General features: G+C 40.6%; 1 protein-coding gene across 3 annotated transcripts in view; it reads right to left on the bottom strand.

The window, feature by feature from the left end:
* Nucleotides 1–11,692, bottom strand: part of DLD (dihydrolipoamide dehydrogenase) — a 32,841-nt gene extending 21,149 nt beyond the window's left edge. For 2 of the 3 annotated variants that reach the window (XM_079711120.1, XM_079711122.1), the window contains exons 1-5: nucleotides 11,589–11,692; nucleotides 10,013–10,091; nucleotides 2,154–2,233; nucleotides 1,596–1,664; nucleotides 949–1,018 (exon numbers count right to left, since the gene is read on the bottom strand). In XM_079711120.1, coding sequence (XP_079567246.1) covers nucleotides 949–1,018; nucleotides 1,596–1,664; nucleotides 2,154–2,233; nucleotides 10,013–10,091; nucleotides 11,589–11,627 — 337 coding nt within the window. In that variant the 5' untranslated portion in view covers nucleotides 11,628–11,692. The remainder of the gene's footprint in view (nucleotides 1–948; nucleotides 1,019–1,595; nucleotides 1,665–2,153; nucleotides 2,234–10,012; nucleotides 10,092–11,588) is intronic. The other variant, XM_079711121.1, reaches the window with a different exon arrangement.
* Between the last annotated feature and the right edge of the window lie 2,938 nt (nucleotides 11,693–14,630).

The raw sequence follows: 14,630 nt of genomic DNA, 5'->3' as shown, positions 1-14,630 counted from the left end.
AACTCTGAAGCAACTCAGAAGATAAAGAAACTCAAACTCAACAGAACTTTACATGTAAGAATACCTCAGAAATCAGCTCATGCAACCAACACATATCTTAAAGATGAGGAAACAGAGGCCCTGAGAGATGTGATTTACCTAAAGTCACAGAGCTAGAACGTGAAGCTTTACCTACAATGCACGTCTTTGACTAACCCTGTCTCTTCTTTCCTTTGTGGGCACAGAAAGTGAGTTTTGATTCTACTTTTCGTCTAGCTTAATATATTTGCTTTAATGTATATACATCACTCCTATACCTTCCTGCCTGCCTACACTACAGCCCAATCTTTCAGAAACCTACCGCTACAAAGAAATAAATGAAGGAAAATCAATTAACACACCCCCTTCCAACCAAGGTGTGTTTTGGCCCTTCCTAGAAGGGCCAAACTATATATATATAGATATAGATAGATATCTGTAAACAACAATAATTGGAGAAAAAGGATGAAATGAAAACAGTCCAAAAAGAATGGCAGGAGACATGACATAACAAATTAAAACGTTATGAAATGTCCTTCTTTTCCACTATGCTGCATCCTTCCCCCTCTCCTTGCATCTCTTTCCACTACCGACAACTTAAGGAGACTTTGCTTCCTTCACCATTATTTGCCCATGGCACTCAGGAATCCAGCGCCTCCCAATGATCTCTAGGTTTCAGGGAAATAAAAAGTGACTCCTCTCTCTCTCTCTCTCTCTCTCTCACACACACACACGTTAGCAAAGGAACACAAGCTATCATAGTAGAAATGTAAATTTAAGCCTTCTTTCTAAAATAAATCTTCTCACATTAAGATCTTTGTCTTATGCTTCCCTCACTGAACATATTACACACTGATTAGACACAAGTCAAGTTAAGCCAGAAGAGTCAAGTTAACTGAAAATATTGCTAAATATGAAAGGTATACATACTTTCAATTCCTCTAGATGCAAAATCTTTTCCATGGGCCATATGGTAATAATGAGAGTTATTCAATAAAGCCTAAAGGAAACAGACTCAATTATCAAATTTCACAAACTACATATAATCAAAAACCACTTACAAAATGGCATTCTCTACGTGAAATAGCATATAGGACTACACCAATTCAGTTTCTGTTCTTACATAATTAATCTAAGACAAACAATAACGACTTAAACGTTCAACAAACAAGAATGAAAAGACATCTTTACTTTCTTTAAAAGCAATGAATTAAATACACACTTCAGAAAGGCAGGTTAAAAAAGCAGTCATATTTTCATATATAAAAGGCCTAAAAGAATTTACTACCTATTATCTGTTTCACTGTAAAGGAAAGCTAAAAAGAAAAAAAGTGGAACATCAGAGTCTGTCATCAGAGCCTAGCTCAAAGGCTAGGCATTCTGAGACAAGGAAGTTATTTCAGGAATGTATGGCAGACTGATGACAGTACTCTAAGTTTTAACAAGGGAAAAACGTGTTTTTATCATCCCTGGTTTATTTTTTAATAACTGTATTAGCTTAATATTCGAATCTCAATATATTCTTCTAGCTGGTGGCTAATGAAAAAATTTCTGCACTGCACAAAACATATGCTCACCTTAGAAGGAATACAACCAACGTTCAAGCATGTTCCACCGAGTGTTTCATTTTTCTCAACGCAGACTGCCTACAACCAAAGAAAACATTATTTACTGCACATAACCTGCAATGTTTTGGTTCACTAAAATTCCAAATGTATCTGTCTTAATCCTTCTACAAAACATGCTACTGAAGCTGTGTCTGTGAGAATGAAACAGACTCCTTTATAATTTATTATTTGAATAATACCAACCCAAAAGCGAATTATTCTAGAAGATATTTTTGTTTAACAACCAAATACATGTTTTTGGCTCTATTACTGTATCTTCCAAAGTGTGATTAGAAGCCAAAACAAAAAAGTATTGGGGGGAGGGGAAAAATAATGACTTCACGTTCCATTTCATGAAAATACTACAATCGAATAAACCCTCTCTCTTCATTAGTCTCAGGCCTAAATATAATTTATAGAATTAAGAAATTATTTACCATTATTAATTACCTGCAAAGTATTTTGTGAATGTGATCAACTCTTGCCAAATGAAAAGGAATCAATACCTAGTCTGAGCCTAAACCTTACCTTGAAGCCTAACTGGGCAGCTTTAATAGCAGCAACATATCCTCCAGGACCAGAACCTATCACTGTTACATCAGCATCAACTACAATAAAAGCAAATGGATACAAAACAATAAATTGCTTAATATCGACCAAAAACAGTACATTTAAAAAAAAATCTTACATTTTACACCTCCAAGAAAGTGCAAATAATCAGCATTTTCTACACAGTACTATTCATTCCTAGGTACCTGATGTTCTTTGACATAACTGAAAATGGCACAGATTTTTAAATTTTGTTTTCTATTTATTCATTACGGCATACCAAAATATAACTGAGTTTTGTACCCACTGACCTTGCTAAATTCCATAGTTTCATAACGGACAGGCATTTACTGACACATCTGTATGAAGGAAAGAGCCTGAGCTTTGGAATCTGACACACCTGGCTTCAAATCTCAGCTCCTGTCACTTATTAGTCGTGTGACTAAGTGACCTCATTTTTCTGTCATACAGGAACAATAACACTGTCTTAAATGATTGATGTTTGGATTAAATAAGATAATTTTGTATAATACTTTAGTTCTCTCAATAAATTTAAGACTGATTATATCCTTTTCAGGCACTTAACTTCTAAGATATCAGGGGGAAAACTCTGCTTCCCTATGATGCATGGCAAATACGTTTTGAACTTTATTTGAATAATGATACATTTTATATAGTTTAAGATAATAGGCTAAACAGAACTCAATGAATTATTCTGGACATTTATCATATAAAGATAAGAAACTGAAAATTAACTTTGATCAGTGGCCTGAGAAATATAATAATTATGATACAAATGTAAAATTAAGTCCAATTATTCCCATTATCCTCAATCCAACATCAAATAAAGCAACAATAACTGTTAGAGTTAGAGACAGTCTCCCTTCTCCACCCCCCAACTGTCACTGCAACCTAGCATTTAGCAGTTTTTAACACACTTTCACATATATTATCATGTTTTCCCCAGAACTTCCTAGGAGGAAGGTAAGGATGGCATATATCCGATATATCACAGATAAAAAACACTAGGTTCAGAGAGGTCAATTAACTTGCCCAAGGTCATCTAGCAATCGTGTGGCAGAGACAAAATTTTCTGTCTCTCCTTCCAGTGGTACTTCCATTATTCAAACTACTCCATTCCTCAGTTTCACCTATCCCCAAGGGCAATAATCAAGCTTTATAATTACTAGCTATCCTGACCTTAGATGAGTAATTTAACCTGCTTCACCCTCAGTTTACTCATCTGCAAAATAAACAGTACAAGAAAATCTACCTCATAGGGCTGTAATACAGAATAAATAATGTATACAAATAGCTTAGCATAGTACCTGGAACGTACATAGTAAGTATTCACTGTATAATAACTATATTCTGACCCACAAAGACAGCAATTTTAATTTCTTATCATCCCTCCCCCACAAAACACACACCTCCTAGGGGATGGGAGTGTAGTATCATTCAAAAGACCTTTGCTGGCCTGAACAGAATCAAATAACCTCTATGTTGGACGACAACTAACAAGTTAGCCAAGCCAGTTATCCACAAAATCTAAGAATCGTCCTACTGAATAAATCGTAGTACTGATTCTCCTTGGTTATGTCAGATGATAATTAGGATTACTCAATACATGAAAAAAGCTGGTCCAATACATGATAAAAGTATTGCTTCAATTTTTACTGATCCATTTATGCTTTTTGGCCACAATGCTTGGTTCACTCATTCATGTTCAGAATTAAGTATGTAATAAAATGTATTTCTTTTTTCAAATCTTGAACCAAATCAGGACCTAAACAATATCCCTTAGTTTGGGTCCTAATTTTTAATTTCACAGTAATCTAAATACAAGCTACAAAACATGTTTCTCTGCTGATTTTTTAACATTTTTTTGGTTATAATATACATGTTTGTTGATTAAATTTAAACACAAAAAAGCCAAAATACTTGCATTTTATTTCCCAATTTACTGTGTCATCTTAGGTCTTTTTAAAAACCGTAGAAAATACCAAAAAACAGTTCGCCTTGCACTGAAGATACTAAGTATACCATTCCATCAGAATCCCACTAAAGTGCTAGGAAGCACAAAGATGAAGGGACAAAAGAAGTCTTCATCTGAAGATTTGTCAACTGAAAGTATGGGAGGGTATGATCCAATGCAAAGCTTCAAAAATAAGCTATTATTTAGGGGAAGTACACCACTGTCTGCAATTTACCTTGAAATGCATCAGAAAAGTAAGAAGAATGAATGGATACATATATGGATGAACAGATATGTGATAATGTAAGTATAGTAAAATGTGAAGAATCCATGGGTATTCACTGTAAAATTCTTGCAACCTTTCTAAATGTTCGAAATTTTTCATAATAAAATACTGGAAAAACAAACCAGCTAGCTTTCACCTTTACCAAAGGCTGCCTCCAAGTGACAGTTTACAATACCTGATTCTGACTCACCATCTCCTTGTCAAGAAGCATTTCTCAATTTTAAAGTAGTTTTAAAAATCAGGATATAGAAAAGTAGTTAAACCAAACGCATTAATTTAGGGAACACTTAATATATAATTTTACAAAACTGGCATCAGCCTTTAAAAGTGAAAACGAAAAAGTGAAAAGGATATACAAATTGATAGCATAAGAGAACGATGACTAAGCCAAAACGGCAGAAGACAGCTGGACAGCAATCTTCATTTCAGGTGGCAGTAAAGTACCAGGAGAAAGCTATTGGGTTGATACTTTAAAAAATGCTGGGGTACAGTAAGAGGTGACTGACTTAATTAGTCAACGCCAGGAAATGAACTGAAAGAAAGCAGGAAAACGTGCTCTACAAGTTACTCTACAAATGTTACTTATTATATCATTATGAGGAAACGAAGGCTACCACATTATCAAGGCTACCACTGAAGTAAAGGTGTCCGGTTACAAACCAACTGTAATCATCAACAAATTACAACACATGTTTTAAGAAGTCAGTCTGCAATATTATCTGCCACTTGGATAATTTACATGCCAGGTAGTGAGCTAAATGCTTCCTGTTGTCTTATTTAAGCCTCGGCACATCTCTGTTACACAGTTATTACTGCCATTTAACAGGGAGAAGATAAGGCTGAGGGTAACTAAACAACCTGTATAAGGTTGCACAATTAGTAACTGATCCAGCCAGGATTCAAGCCATATTCTTTAGATTCTGAAGCCTATGCTCCTACACCATTATGCCTCCCAAACACTCAGATGATCCCATAATCTCCAGGTCAATCAGGAACTCCAACTAAAATGACACGAAGCTCTTCATTATCAGAATGAAATCAAATTTCATGAATGCCTACCCTATGAGGAAATCATCACTACCTTCAAAAACCTTGTTATAGTTAGGGGAAATAGGCACGTATCAAAATGTAGATAAATCAAGATTATTTTTAAAACAAAAAAAAAGGAATAAGAAAAGAAATATACGGCAGTAATTATTAATTACCAATTTCACTAAATGAGTATAAGAGCTACTTGTTGTAATGTTTACTTGTTGTTTTGTTGATGGGGGGAGGTCTGTTTTAAAATCATCAATAGCCTGAGACTTCCCTGGCAGTCCAGTGGTTAAGACTCTGCACTTCCACTGCAGGGGGCACTGGTTCAATCCCTGGTCAGAGAACTAAGATCCCACATGTTGCGTGGTGCAGCCAAAAAAAAAAAAAAAAAAAAAAACACACAACACCCGAAAAACAAAACAAAAAATACAATAAAATAATCAATAGCCTTAATCTTCAGTCTATTTCCATAGTCACATCCTCTACCTGTGATCTCCCTAAGCCGTTCAGCTTCAAAGAAAATCTTGAATTCTAATACTTTTACTTTCTGATGATAACCCTACAACCCTCTAGTCCGTAACAAAAGAGAAACACAGTAAAAGAAGAAAGGATTTGAAGTTAAACAAACCTGAGTTCAAATATGAGCTCTACCATCTCTTAAATTCTTGGGTAAATTATTTAATCTCTCTGGGCTTCGATGCAACATAGGCATAACAGTGACAGTAATATCTACATCCCAGGGTTGAGAGGTGAGAGACAAGGTATGTCAAGATCCTGGGAGAATGCCAGCTGCACACTGGGCACTCAACACATGTTTCTTCCCTTCTCAGATCCTCCTCCCAATTTTGGTCCTGCAGCCTCCAGTCTCATCCCCACCCTCCCCAGCTACCACGGTGTTACCTCCTGCCAAAACCCAACTAGGGGGCTTCCCTGATGGCGCAGTGGTTGAGAGTCGGCCTGCCGATGCAGGGGACACGGGTTCGTGCCCCGGTCTGGGAAGATCCCACATGCCGCAGAGCGGCTGGGCCCATGAGCCATGGCCGCTGAGCCTGCGCGTCTGGAGCCTGTGCTCCGCAATGGGAGAGGCCACAGCAGTGAGAGGCCTGCGTCCCGCAAAAAAAAAAAACAAAAAAACTAGGACTTTATTCTCTTGCTCCTCATTGGTTTCCCTGCCTCTTGTTAGATAAAATCCAAGTTACTAAATACACATCTAAATCTCTTCAATAACTATTTCTCCAGCCTCATCTTCCACCACATTCTGCTTATCCACCAATATCATGCAATTTAAGCTTCAGCAATAATGAATTACTGGTACCTTACACGCACAGAATTGGGCTGGTCTACCCACATATATTCTGGCCCATCTACCTAGAAATAAATACTGACAGCATGTATTTCACATTACAGACACAATTCTAAGCTCTTGGGCTACCAATGAATGACAGAGCCCTGGTTCTTACTAATGAGAGAAAAAGTTATTACAATAAAAACTCTGATCTTCAACCAAAACGAGCTTTAAAAACAAAACTGCCCCTGCTTAAAACACTTCAATGACCTCCAACTGCCCTTAAAATAAAGAGTTAGGGTCTTCTGTAACCCGGAGAAGTCAACCATCAACACATTTCAGCCACACTGGCCCTTTTTGGGCTCCTCAAATGCACTATGCTCCTTCTCGCATCAAAATATTCCCACATGCAGGAACACCTCCTCCCATACCCACTCCCACCCCAACCCTTTTCAGATATCATCATTTCCTTAGAAAATAACTGTGGCCATTCCTGATCCATACACAGATATCATAACTCCCAATGCTCAGTTTGTGGAGTCCTTATCACAATTATTTGTTGGATGTTTATACTCCCCAGTGCACTGTAAACCATAAAGCTGCATCTTGTCTGTCCTGTTCACTGTTGTATCCCAGCAACTAGTCCAATAACTAGCACACAGTAGATACTCCGTATCTGTTGAAATAATGAATGGATAAATTAACGTAGCAAATGTGACTGATGAAGGGCTGTGAGTCTATTCCTGTCATGAAACAGGTCATATCAACAACAACACACAATACTTTTCAAATCTTGATGAACTTGGTTCATATTCAAACACCTCCCAGATGCTGTAACAGGGACTGTATCATAATAAGCTTGAACTCCTCAAGTTGGTCAAGCAACACTCATGTAACGAGGCAAGCCAAACAGAACAAGGATAAAGAGTGGAAGCTCTAGAGTCAGAAGAGTTTTCCCAGCTCTGTCATTTCCTAGCTAAGCGCTCACGACTCAGCTCCTCCATTCACTAAATGGGGAAAATAGCAGCACATACCTGGTAGGAGAGCCACAAGGATTAAAGACTGTGCCTAAAACAGAGTAAGCCCTCAATGCATCAGTTAATATCCCTGTTGCTGCTGGGTACTCACTGTGTACCAGGCATGGCCCCAGAGTTTATTCAATAAATATGCACTGAGTACCTACTGTACCATTTTTGATGCTAAACAGTCACAAATCACAGTCCTTGCCCTAATGAAGTGTGCACTCTTGAGGAAAGTACAGACATTAAATAAACACCTCAGACAAATATAAATATGTACAAAAAACGCTTGTTACTTCATGCAACTAAAGACTTTATGCACGGAATCTACATAGGTACTAAAGGATGTATAACTTACTCGATGTCAAGGGATCACTACATTATTGGATTCATGCGTGCTCAGTTATCCCCATAACATTACAATCTAAGTTCCTGCCCAGGGACTGCCTGGCAAATAGAAGATACTGAATAAGTCCTCCTTGAATATGTAATACCAAAGGTGTAGAATGAGCCATGGAAAGTCTTTACTTGCATGCTTTGGAAATGAAGATCTAATATTTCTCCTGTTGAGCTGAGAAAAATAAGTAATAATCCCATTTAACAAAAGAGACAAAGGGTGTATGCCAATTATACCTCAATAAACTGAAAGGGGGAAAGAAGGGACAAAGGACATAACGGGTCCAACTCCCCCCAACCCCGCCACCATCAAATTTGTATTTTTTATAGGATTTCTTGACCTGTTCAAAGCTAGGATAAATCACCCACTGTTGGTCATTAGTGACCCAAATCCTCCTCCTCCTCTTTCTTCTAGGAATGTACAAAATGATAATAGTTTGACAACAGTTTAAGGATACAGAATAAAATTATTTCACAGGATGCAGGGAGACCGATGGTCACAGCTCCCCCAAGTTAATGGTTTCTATAATGAAGCTTTAAGACATCATATGCAACTTTACTTATGATTATATGAGCGATTCCAGAAAATGTCAAAACAGATAATTTCGGGCTTCCCTGGTGGCGCAGTGGTTTAGAGTCCACCTGCCGATGCAGGGGACACGGGTTCGTGTCCTGGTCTGGGAGGATCCCACATGCCACGGAGTGGCTGGGCCCGTGAGCCATGGCCGCCGAGCCTGCGCGTCCGCAACGGGAGAGGCCACAGCAGTGAGAGGCCCACGTACCGCAAACAAACAAACAAACAAAAAAACCAGATAATTTCAAATACTCAATACTCAATAGTCTTGGTACTGGGAGGCCAAAGTATCTTACCCATTAACTCCCTGTTTTAAATACTTTAAAAAATAAATTACATATCCTTTATAGAAACTTCAAAAATATAGAAAAGTATAAAGAAAAAAGTATTCATAGTCCATAGCTTCCTTTCAGGGTACATTCTTCTAGTCTTTAAAACATGCTTTTGATAAGCCCACCAAGATTTTCATTCAGCGTGGAAAAAGATTTCTCACCATTCTAAACAGTGTTAAGCAACTAACACACTCCATCTTACCCAGTAGACAGAATTAAGTTTTTTGGGGTTTTTTTTGGCCACACAGCACAGCAGGCGGGATCTTAGTTCCCCGACCAGGGATCAAAACCCATGCCCCCTGCAGTGGAAGTGCGTAACTTTTTAAGTGTAAACATATAAAATCGCTCCTCTGCCCAACACCCTTCAGTGGTTTCCCCTCACACTTGGGAGTAAAATCCTGGCCTGGCTTATAAAACCCTCCATATCTGATCCCTGCCTACCTCTCTGATTTTACATTCTTATGGGTCTCTGCTCTAGCCACACCAGCCTTCTTGCAATTCCTTAAACCTCACAACTGAATTCTCACCTCAGGCCCTTCTCACTGCTGTTTGCCTCTGCCTGAAATAAACTTCTCACTCCCTCACTTTACTCAGGCCCTTACACAGAAAAGCCCTGACACCCTATCTAAAATAGCCTCCTTACCTCCCAATTACCAGCTTTCGTTTTCAAAGACCTCCCCAAATATTTCCGTTACTTGTGTACTGTTTGTCTTTTACCCCCAGACTATAAGTTCCATAACAGTAGGGCTTTGCCTCATTCACCACCTGGAACACACTAGATGCTCAATAAACACTTAAGTGAATAAACATATGAACAAGTGAATTCTATGACTGCTTACTTTATTATAAGTTACTCTACCGTTCACTTGCTTTTACATTTAAACACAAAGGAAATATGAGTTCATATGAGGAAAACCTGTTTTACTAAGTACTTACTTGGTTGATCTGCATAAGTTCTCAGTGGCACTGCAGAAACTCCTTGCAGACCATGAGATATTCGATTGAAATGGCCTCTCTGAAACAAAGAAAAGAAAATGTTCCTATTATGTAAAATATGATTTCAAAATATAGAACTCCTGAAGGTCCTTGAAAAGAATGAGTTAAGGCAAATGTATCAAGCAATGATTATTAATGTATCTTCCACTGCCACAGAGGTTACACATCAATTTCTCCTCTTCTGTAAAAACAGTCAGCTTGCCACACTTTTCATTATGAACAGTCAACATCCCATTTCATGTTTAACCTAACTAAAACATGTTACTCAATGGTGTTAAATTTTATTAAATTTTAAGGAAGCATGGCTAACTTTTGGTACCAGGGATCATTTTAATGTCATAACTAAAGTGTTCAAAGTTCTAGCTTAAGTACTTGGATAATTTCATTATGCAAACCTTTTACACGTGATCCATGTACAACCTATGAAGATGTACCTGAACCGTCCAACAGGAATAGAAAATGAGACAAAATACCTTAGAAAAATGCACCAAGTAATGTACTCATATTCAAGAGCTACTACGGTTTTACAAACTGCATCATAATCTCCACAACAACCTCTAAATGTGGATGGCTACTATCTCCTAAGAACGGTGAGGCACAAAGGAACAAAGCAAATAGCTCCGATCACATAAGGCAAATGGGAAGCAGTGACAAAACCTACACTGAGCTAGTAACGTTGTCTATTTCAAGGCACTTCTTGCTGAGGTCAGGACAGCGGTCCAAAGAACAGCAGAATAAATATCAGCCCTGAGTTTTAGTCCCAGCTCTGCCTTTCACTAAAAGCACGACTTCTAGCATGTTACATTAACTTCGGAAAACATAAGCTACTCATCTTTGAAACAAAGGAGTCTGACTACTGTATTATTTTTAAGGTCTGCATCAATATTGTATCCAGCCACGATCCCACATATATACACTTTGGCTGTATTTGGTACATAAATGAAAAAGGAAAGCTTTCCTGAGGATAACCTGTTACGATTAAAAATACAAGCTGCTAAGAGGGAAGTCAATGCACACTAGCTTAAAACTGCAAACACGGAAGGGACCTTCGAGGAATTCCTAGGGCTACATGTTAGGGCTGACTCGGTCTGGGTCTTTCAAGCGGTGGCCCAAGGTTACCTGTCCACTGTAGAAAGGCCACTCAGGGGCCGGGACGAGGATTAGCAAAAGGTATGAAAAAGAATCGACCATATGGGGCAAGGTAGACTCAGACTTCCTCCGCCAAGGGGGCAAGGCCTATGTGCGACCGCCAGGCCCCACGGCCCAGGCTTGGGAGGGAACTGTGTGTGACTTCTGGCCGTCATACAACCCATAAAACCGGCCGGGCCTCTCCACCGCCCAGGCCTCTGCCTCCGAGCCGCCGCCCGGGCTGAGCCGGTTCAGGGGTGGAGCCGCAGCTGGTCCCGGCCTGGCCGCCGGCCTCTCCCAACCCCACCAAGTAGGCCGCGTCCCGGACCCCGTCAGCGGGCTTCTCTATGCCTCTGGCTCAGCACGACCCCACCCAGTCGGCCCTCACCTTAGCCAAAGAACAGTACACACGACTCCAGCTCTGCATCTTGCCGCTGGACTTTCTTTTCCGCCAAAGCTTTCACCTCCACTAAGCGTCTCCGCCGCCTCGCCAAGGTCTCCCCGCTCTGCGCATGCACGAGCGCGGCCTACGTCATCGGTCGGGCGCCGCGCGATTGGCCCGCGCCGTGCGGACCAGTCAGGCTCGGCGTCGTACACTGTCGTAAGGAGCGTAGTGCTTTGTGGCAGCGGGGAATGAGGGACCGTTCTAGGGGAATGAAAGTGTCCGGAGTTGCAATGTGATCTTATAGAATACTTGAAAGGCGTTTGCTTTCGTAAAGCTATCGTTTGCTTAAAGCACACTACAAAAAGTAAGGTTTCACCAGTTCTTGATGCTGCTAGGCTGAGGAATCTCAGCACTTTCCGGGCACTATCTCACTTTATCCCTAACTATACGAAGGATTCCGAGTATTTCTACTTCTTGGATGAGGCCCTGAGAGGTTAAACAACACCCCCAAGGTCTCACCAAGGACAGATAGCTGCAGCCCTGAGGTCAAAGCCTTTAGTCTTAATTACTGCTTTAGAATCTCTCCCTCAGTTCAAATGCCATGTAAGAGATGGGGGTCACAGACTGTGGTATCACCGGCATCCTGCTCTAAGTAACTAAGCTAACTGGCAATGTGTAGAGAACACACTATCTTCTATCTCCTCAGCTGGGAAACACACCTCCCTGTTGAAGCAAATTAGAATGGGTGGGGGGTGGGGGGTGATATCATACTCTTGAAAGAGACACTGAAAACCATTGTCTTCAGAACTGAGCACGGAGATCTAAGGTCTGATCCTTGCTTTGCAATAACTCTGTATAGCGTGGATAAAACTTAATTCTACATTTCTAGAAAGTTTACTGCCCAGGCACTGTGGATTTAAATACTAATTAGAAATTAATGGGAATTCCCTGACGGTCCAGTGGTTAAGACTCGGCATTCTCACTGCCAAGGACCCAGGTTCATCCCTGGTTGGGAAACTAAGATCCCATAAGCCTCGCAGCATGGCCAAAAAAAAAGAAAAGAAAAGAAAAAAAGAAATTACTCCTTGCTGAGGTAAGCTGTTTTAGGGGAGAAGATATGAATGATGTTTAGTGTTTGTTATAGAGGCTGCCACTTTGTACTCAATATCCATGCTCCCTCTTCTTTCCTCTGTAAATAAGCATTTTGGCCATCTTAACCATTTTCCTGGCTTTGGCACCCACCTGCATACACTGATAATGATAACTCCTAGATCCTTAGCTCCTGTCTCTACTTCTCTCCTAGACTCCAATTCCATATTTTCAGCTGTCTACTGACCACATCCAACTGGGGGGTTCTGCCAGCACCTCAATGGCAATTATATAATACCTAAAATATTAAATACATATTGTCTCCTTTATATTTATAATTCATGATACCTCCAAATAGCCAGTCATCCATAGGAAAAAATATCATAGCCATTCTCAATTCTTCCCTTTATCCCAATATCTAATTAGTCACTGTTTTGCTTGACTACATCTAGAAGCAGACCTGGAGACAAGCATTTGAGTGCAAGAAGTCTGTTGGAGAGATGAACCAAGAAAGCATCAGTAGGGGATGGAAAAGAGATGGAAACGATTTCAGTTACATTAATGAGCAGATTACCACTGTGGGCAATTGTGTCTCAGACTCACTGGACACCTCTGGAAGACAGCATACAGCATGCTTCAGAGTTATCCTACCCAAAATATATCCATCAACTTCCATCAGGCTTTGGTTGAGGACTGCTCGTAGGGATTTTAACTCCCCGGCACATCTGGCCTGCCCTGTAAGTGGGCTGAGTGAGCACCAACAGCCGGAGAAATCTCTCAGGCAAAGAGTCCCTGGTGCTTCCAATAAGAAGGGTTTGGGTGAACATGAAAAGAAAAAGTGAATGGGCTTCCCTGGTGGCGCAGTGGTTGAGAGTCCGCCTGCCGATGCAGGGGACATGGGTTCGTGCCCTGGTCCAGGAGGATCCCGCATGCCGTGGAGCGGCTGGGCCCGTGAGCCATGGCTGCTGAGCCTGTGCGTCCGGAGCCTGTGATCCGCGGCGGGAGAGGCCACGGCAGTGAGAGGCCCATGTACCACAAAAAAAAAAAAGAAAAAAAAAAAGAAAAAATGAGTGCTAAAAGGATACAGGTGAGACACCAGTAAGGTTGGCTACAATCACCAAGTTCTATCAATTCTGAAAGTGAGAATAAGAGTGAAGGAAACAGTGATGATGGCTCCAAACTTTCTACCTTAGATGGCAGGGTGGGTAGTGAAAGCAATACAGAAATAGGCAGTCAATACAGAAATAGAAGGAAGAACAGCTTTAGGGAGAAGATAAGTTGGAGACAGAAGGCTCCCCTAAGAAAGCGATGCTCGAGCTAAAATCCAAACAATTTGTAGGAGTGCTCCAGGCAGTAAGAATTATTATCATACCCATTTTACAGATGGGAAAGAATGCAGTGAGGAGAACTGGAATGACCATTAGGAGACCAAAGTTCTAGATCTGAATGCTCTTCACTTTCTGTGTAATCTAGTATAAGTCGTGTCTTGGGGCCTTGGTTGCCCAAGTTTTCAAATGAGGGGCTACAAGCTCCCTTCCAGGTATAAAGCTATTCCACTGAGTTGCATAGAGTTGGCCTCCAGAGAACCACATAACAGTCACATCTGTAGTAGAGGTTCATTACTTTGGGGCTGTCATCTAGTGGAAACCTCACTCCATGTTTGAGGGATCTGTCACAGTGTGAGATCACACTCCACTAGGAAGCACAAGTGGCCCTCCCTGGCTCTCCTGACTCCCAACAGGTAGAACAGGCACAGAACCTAAGCCAATCAGATGCTCTTCCCAGGACCAAAGTCAGGAGTGGCACAAAGAAACTAACAGCTTAGAATTGATGCCACTAGCAGCTGCTCGGTGGCCAGTGGTGACAATGGCAGTGCTCCATTCAGACCCTACCTGTGGAAAATCTCACCTGGGGCCACCTAGCTTCCTGCCTGCTTCTCGAAACTTCACACTGGTT

This window comes from Hyperoodon ampullatus, assembly GCF_949752795.1.
Source record: "Hyperoodon ampullatus genome assembly, chromosome: 9".
Lineage (NCBI taxonomy): Eukaryota > Metazoa > Chordata > Mammalia > Artiodactyla > Ziphiidae > Hyperoodon > Hyperoodon ampullatus.
Note: the sequence above shows the minus strand (reverse complement) of the source record. Positions and strands in the feature narration are given on the sequence as shown.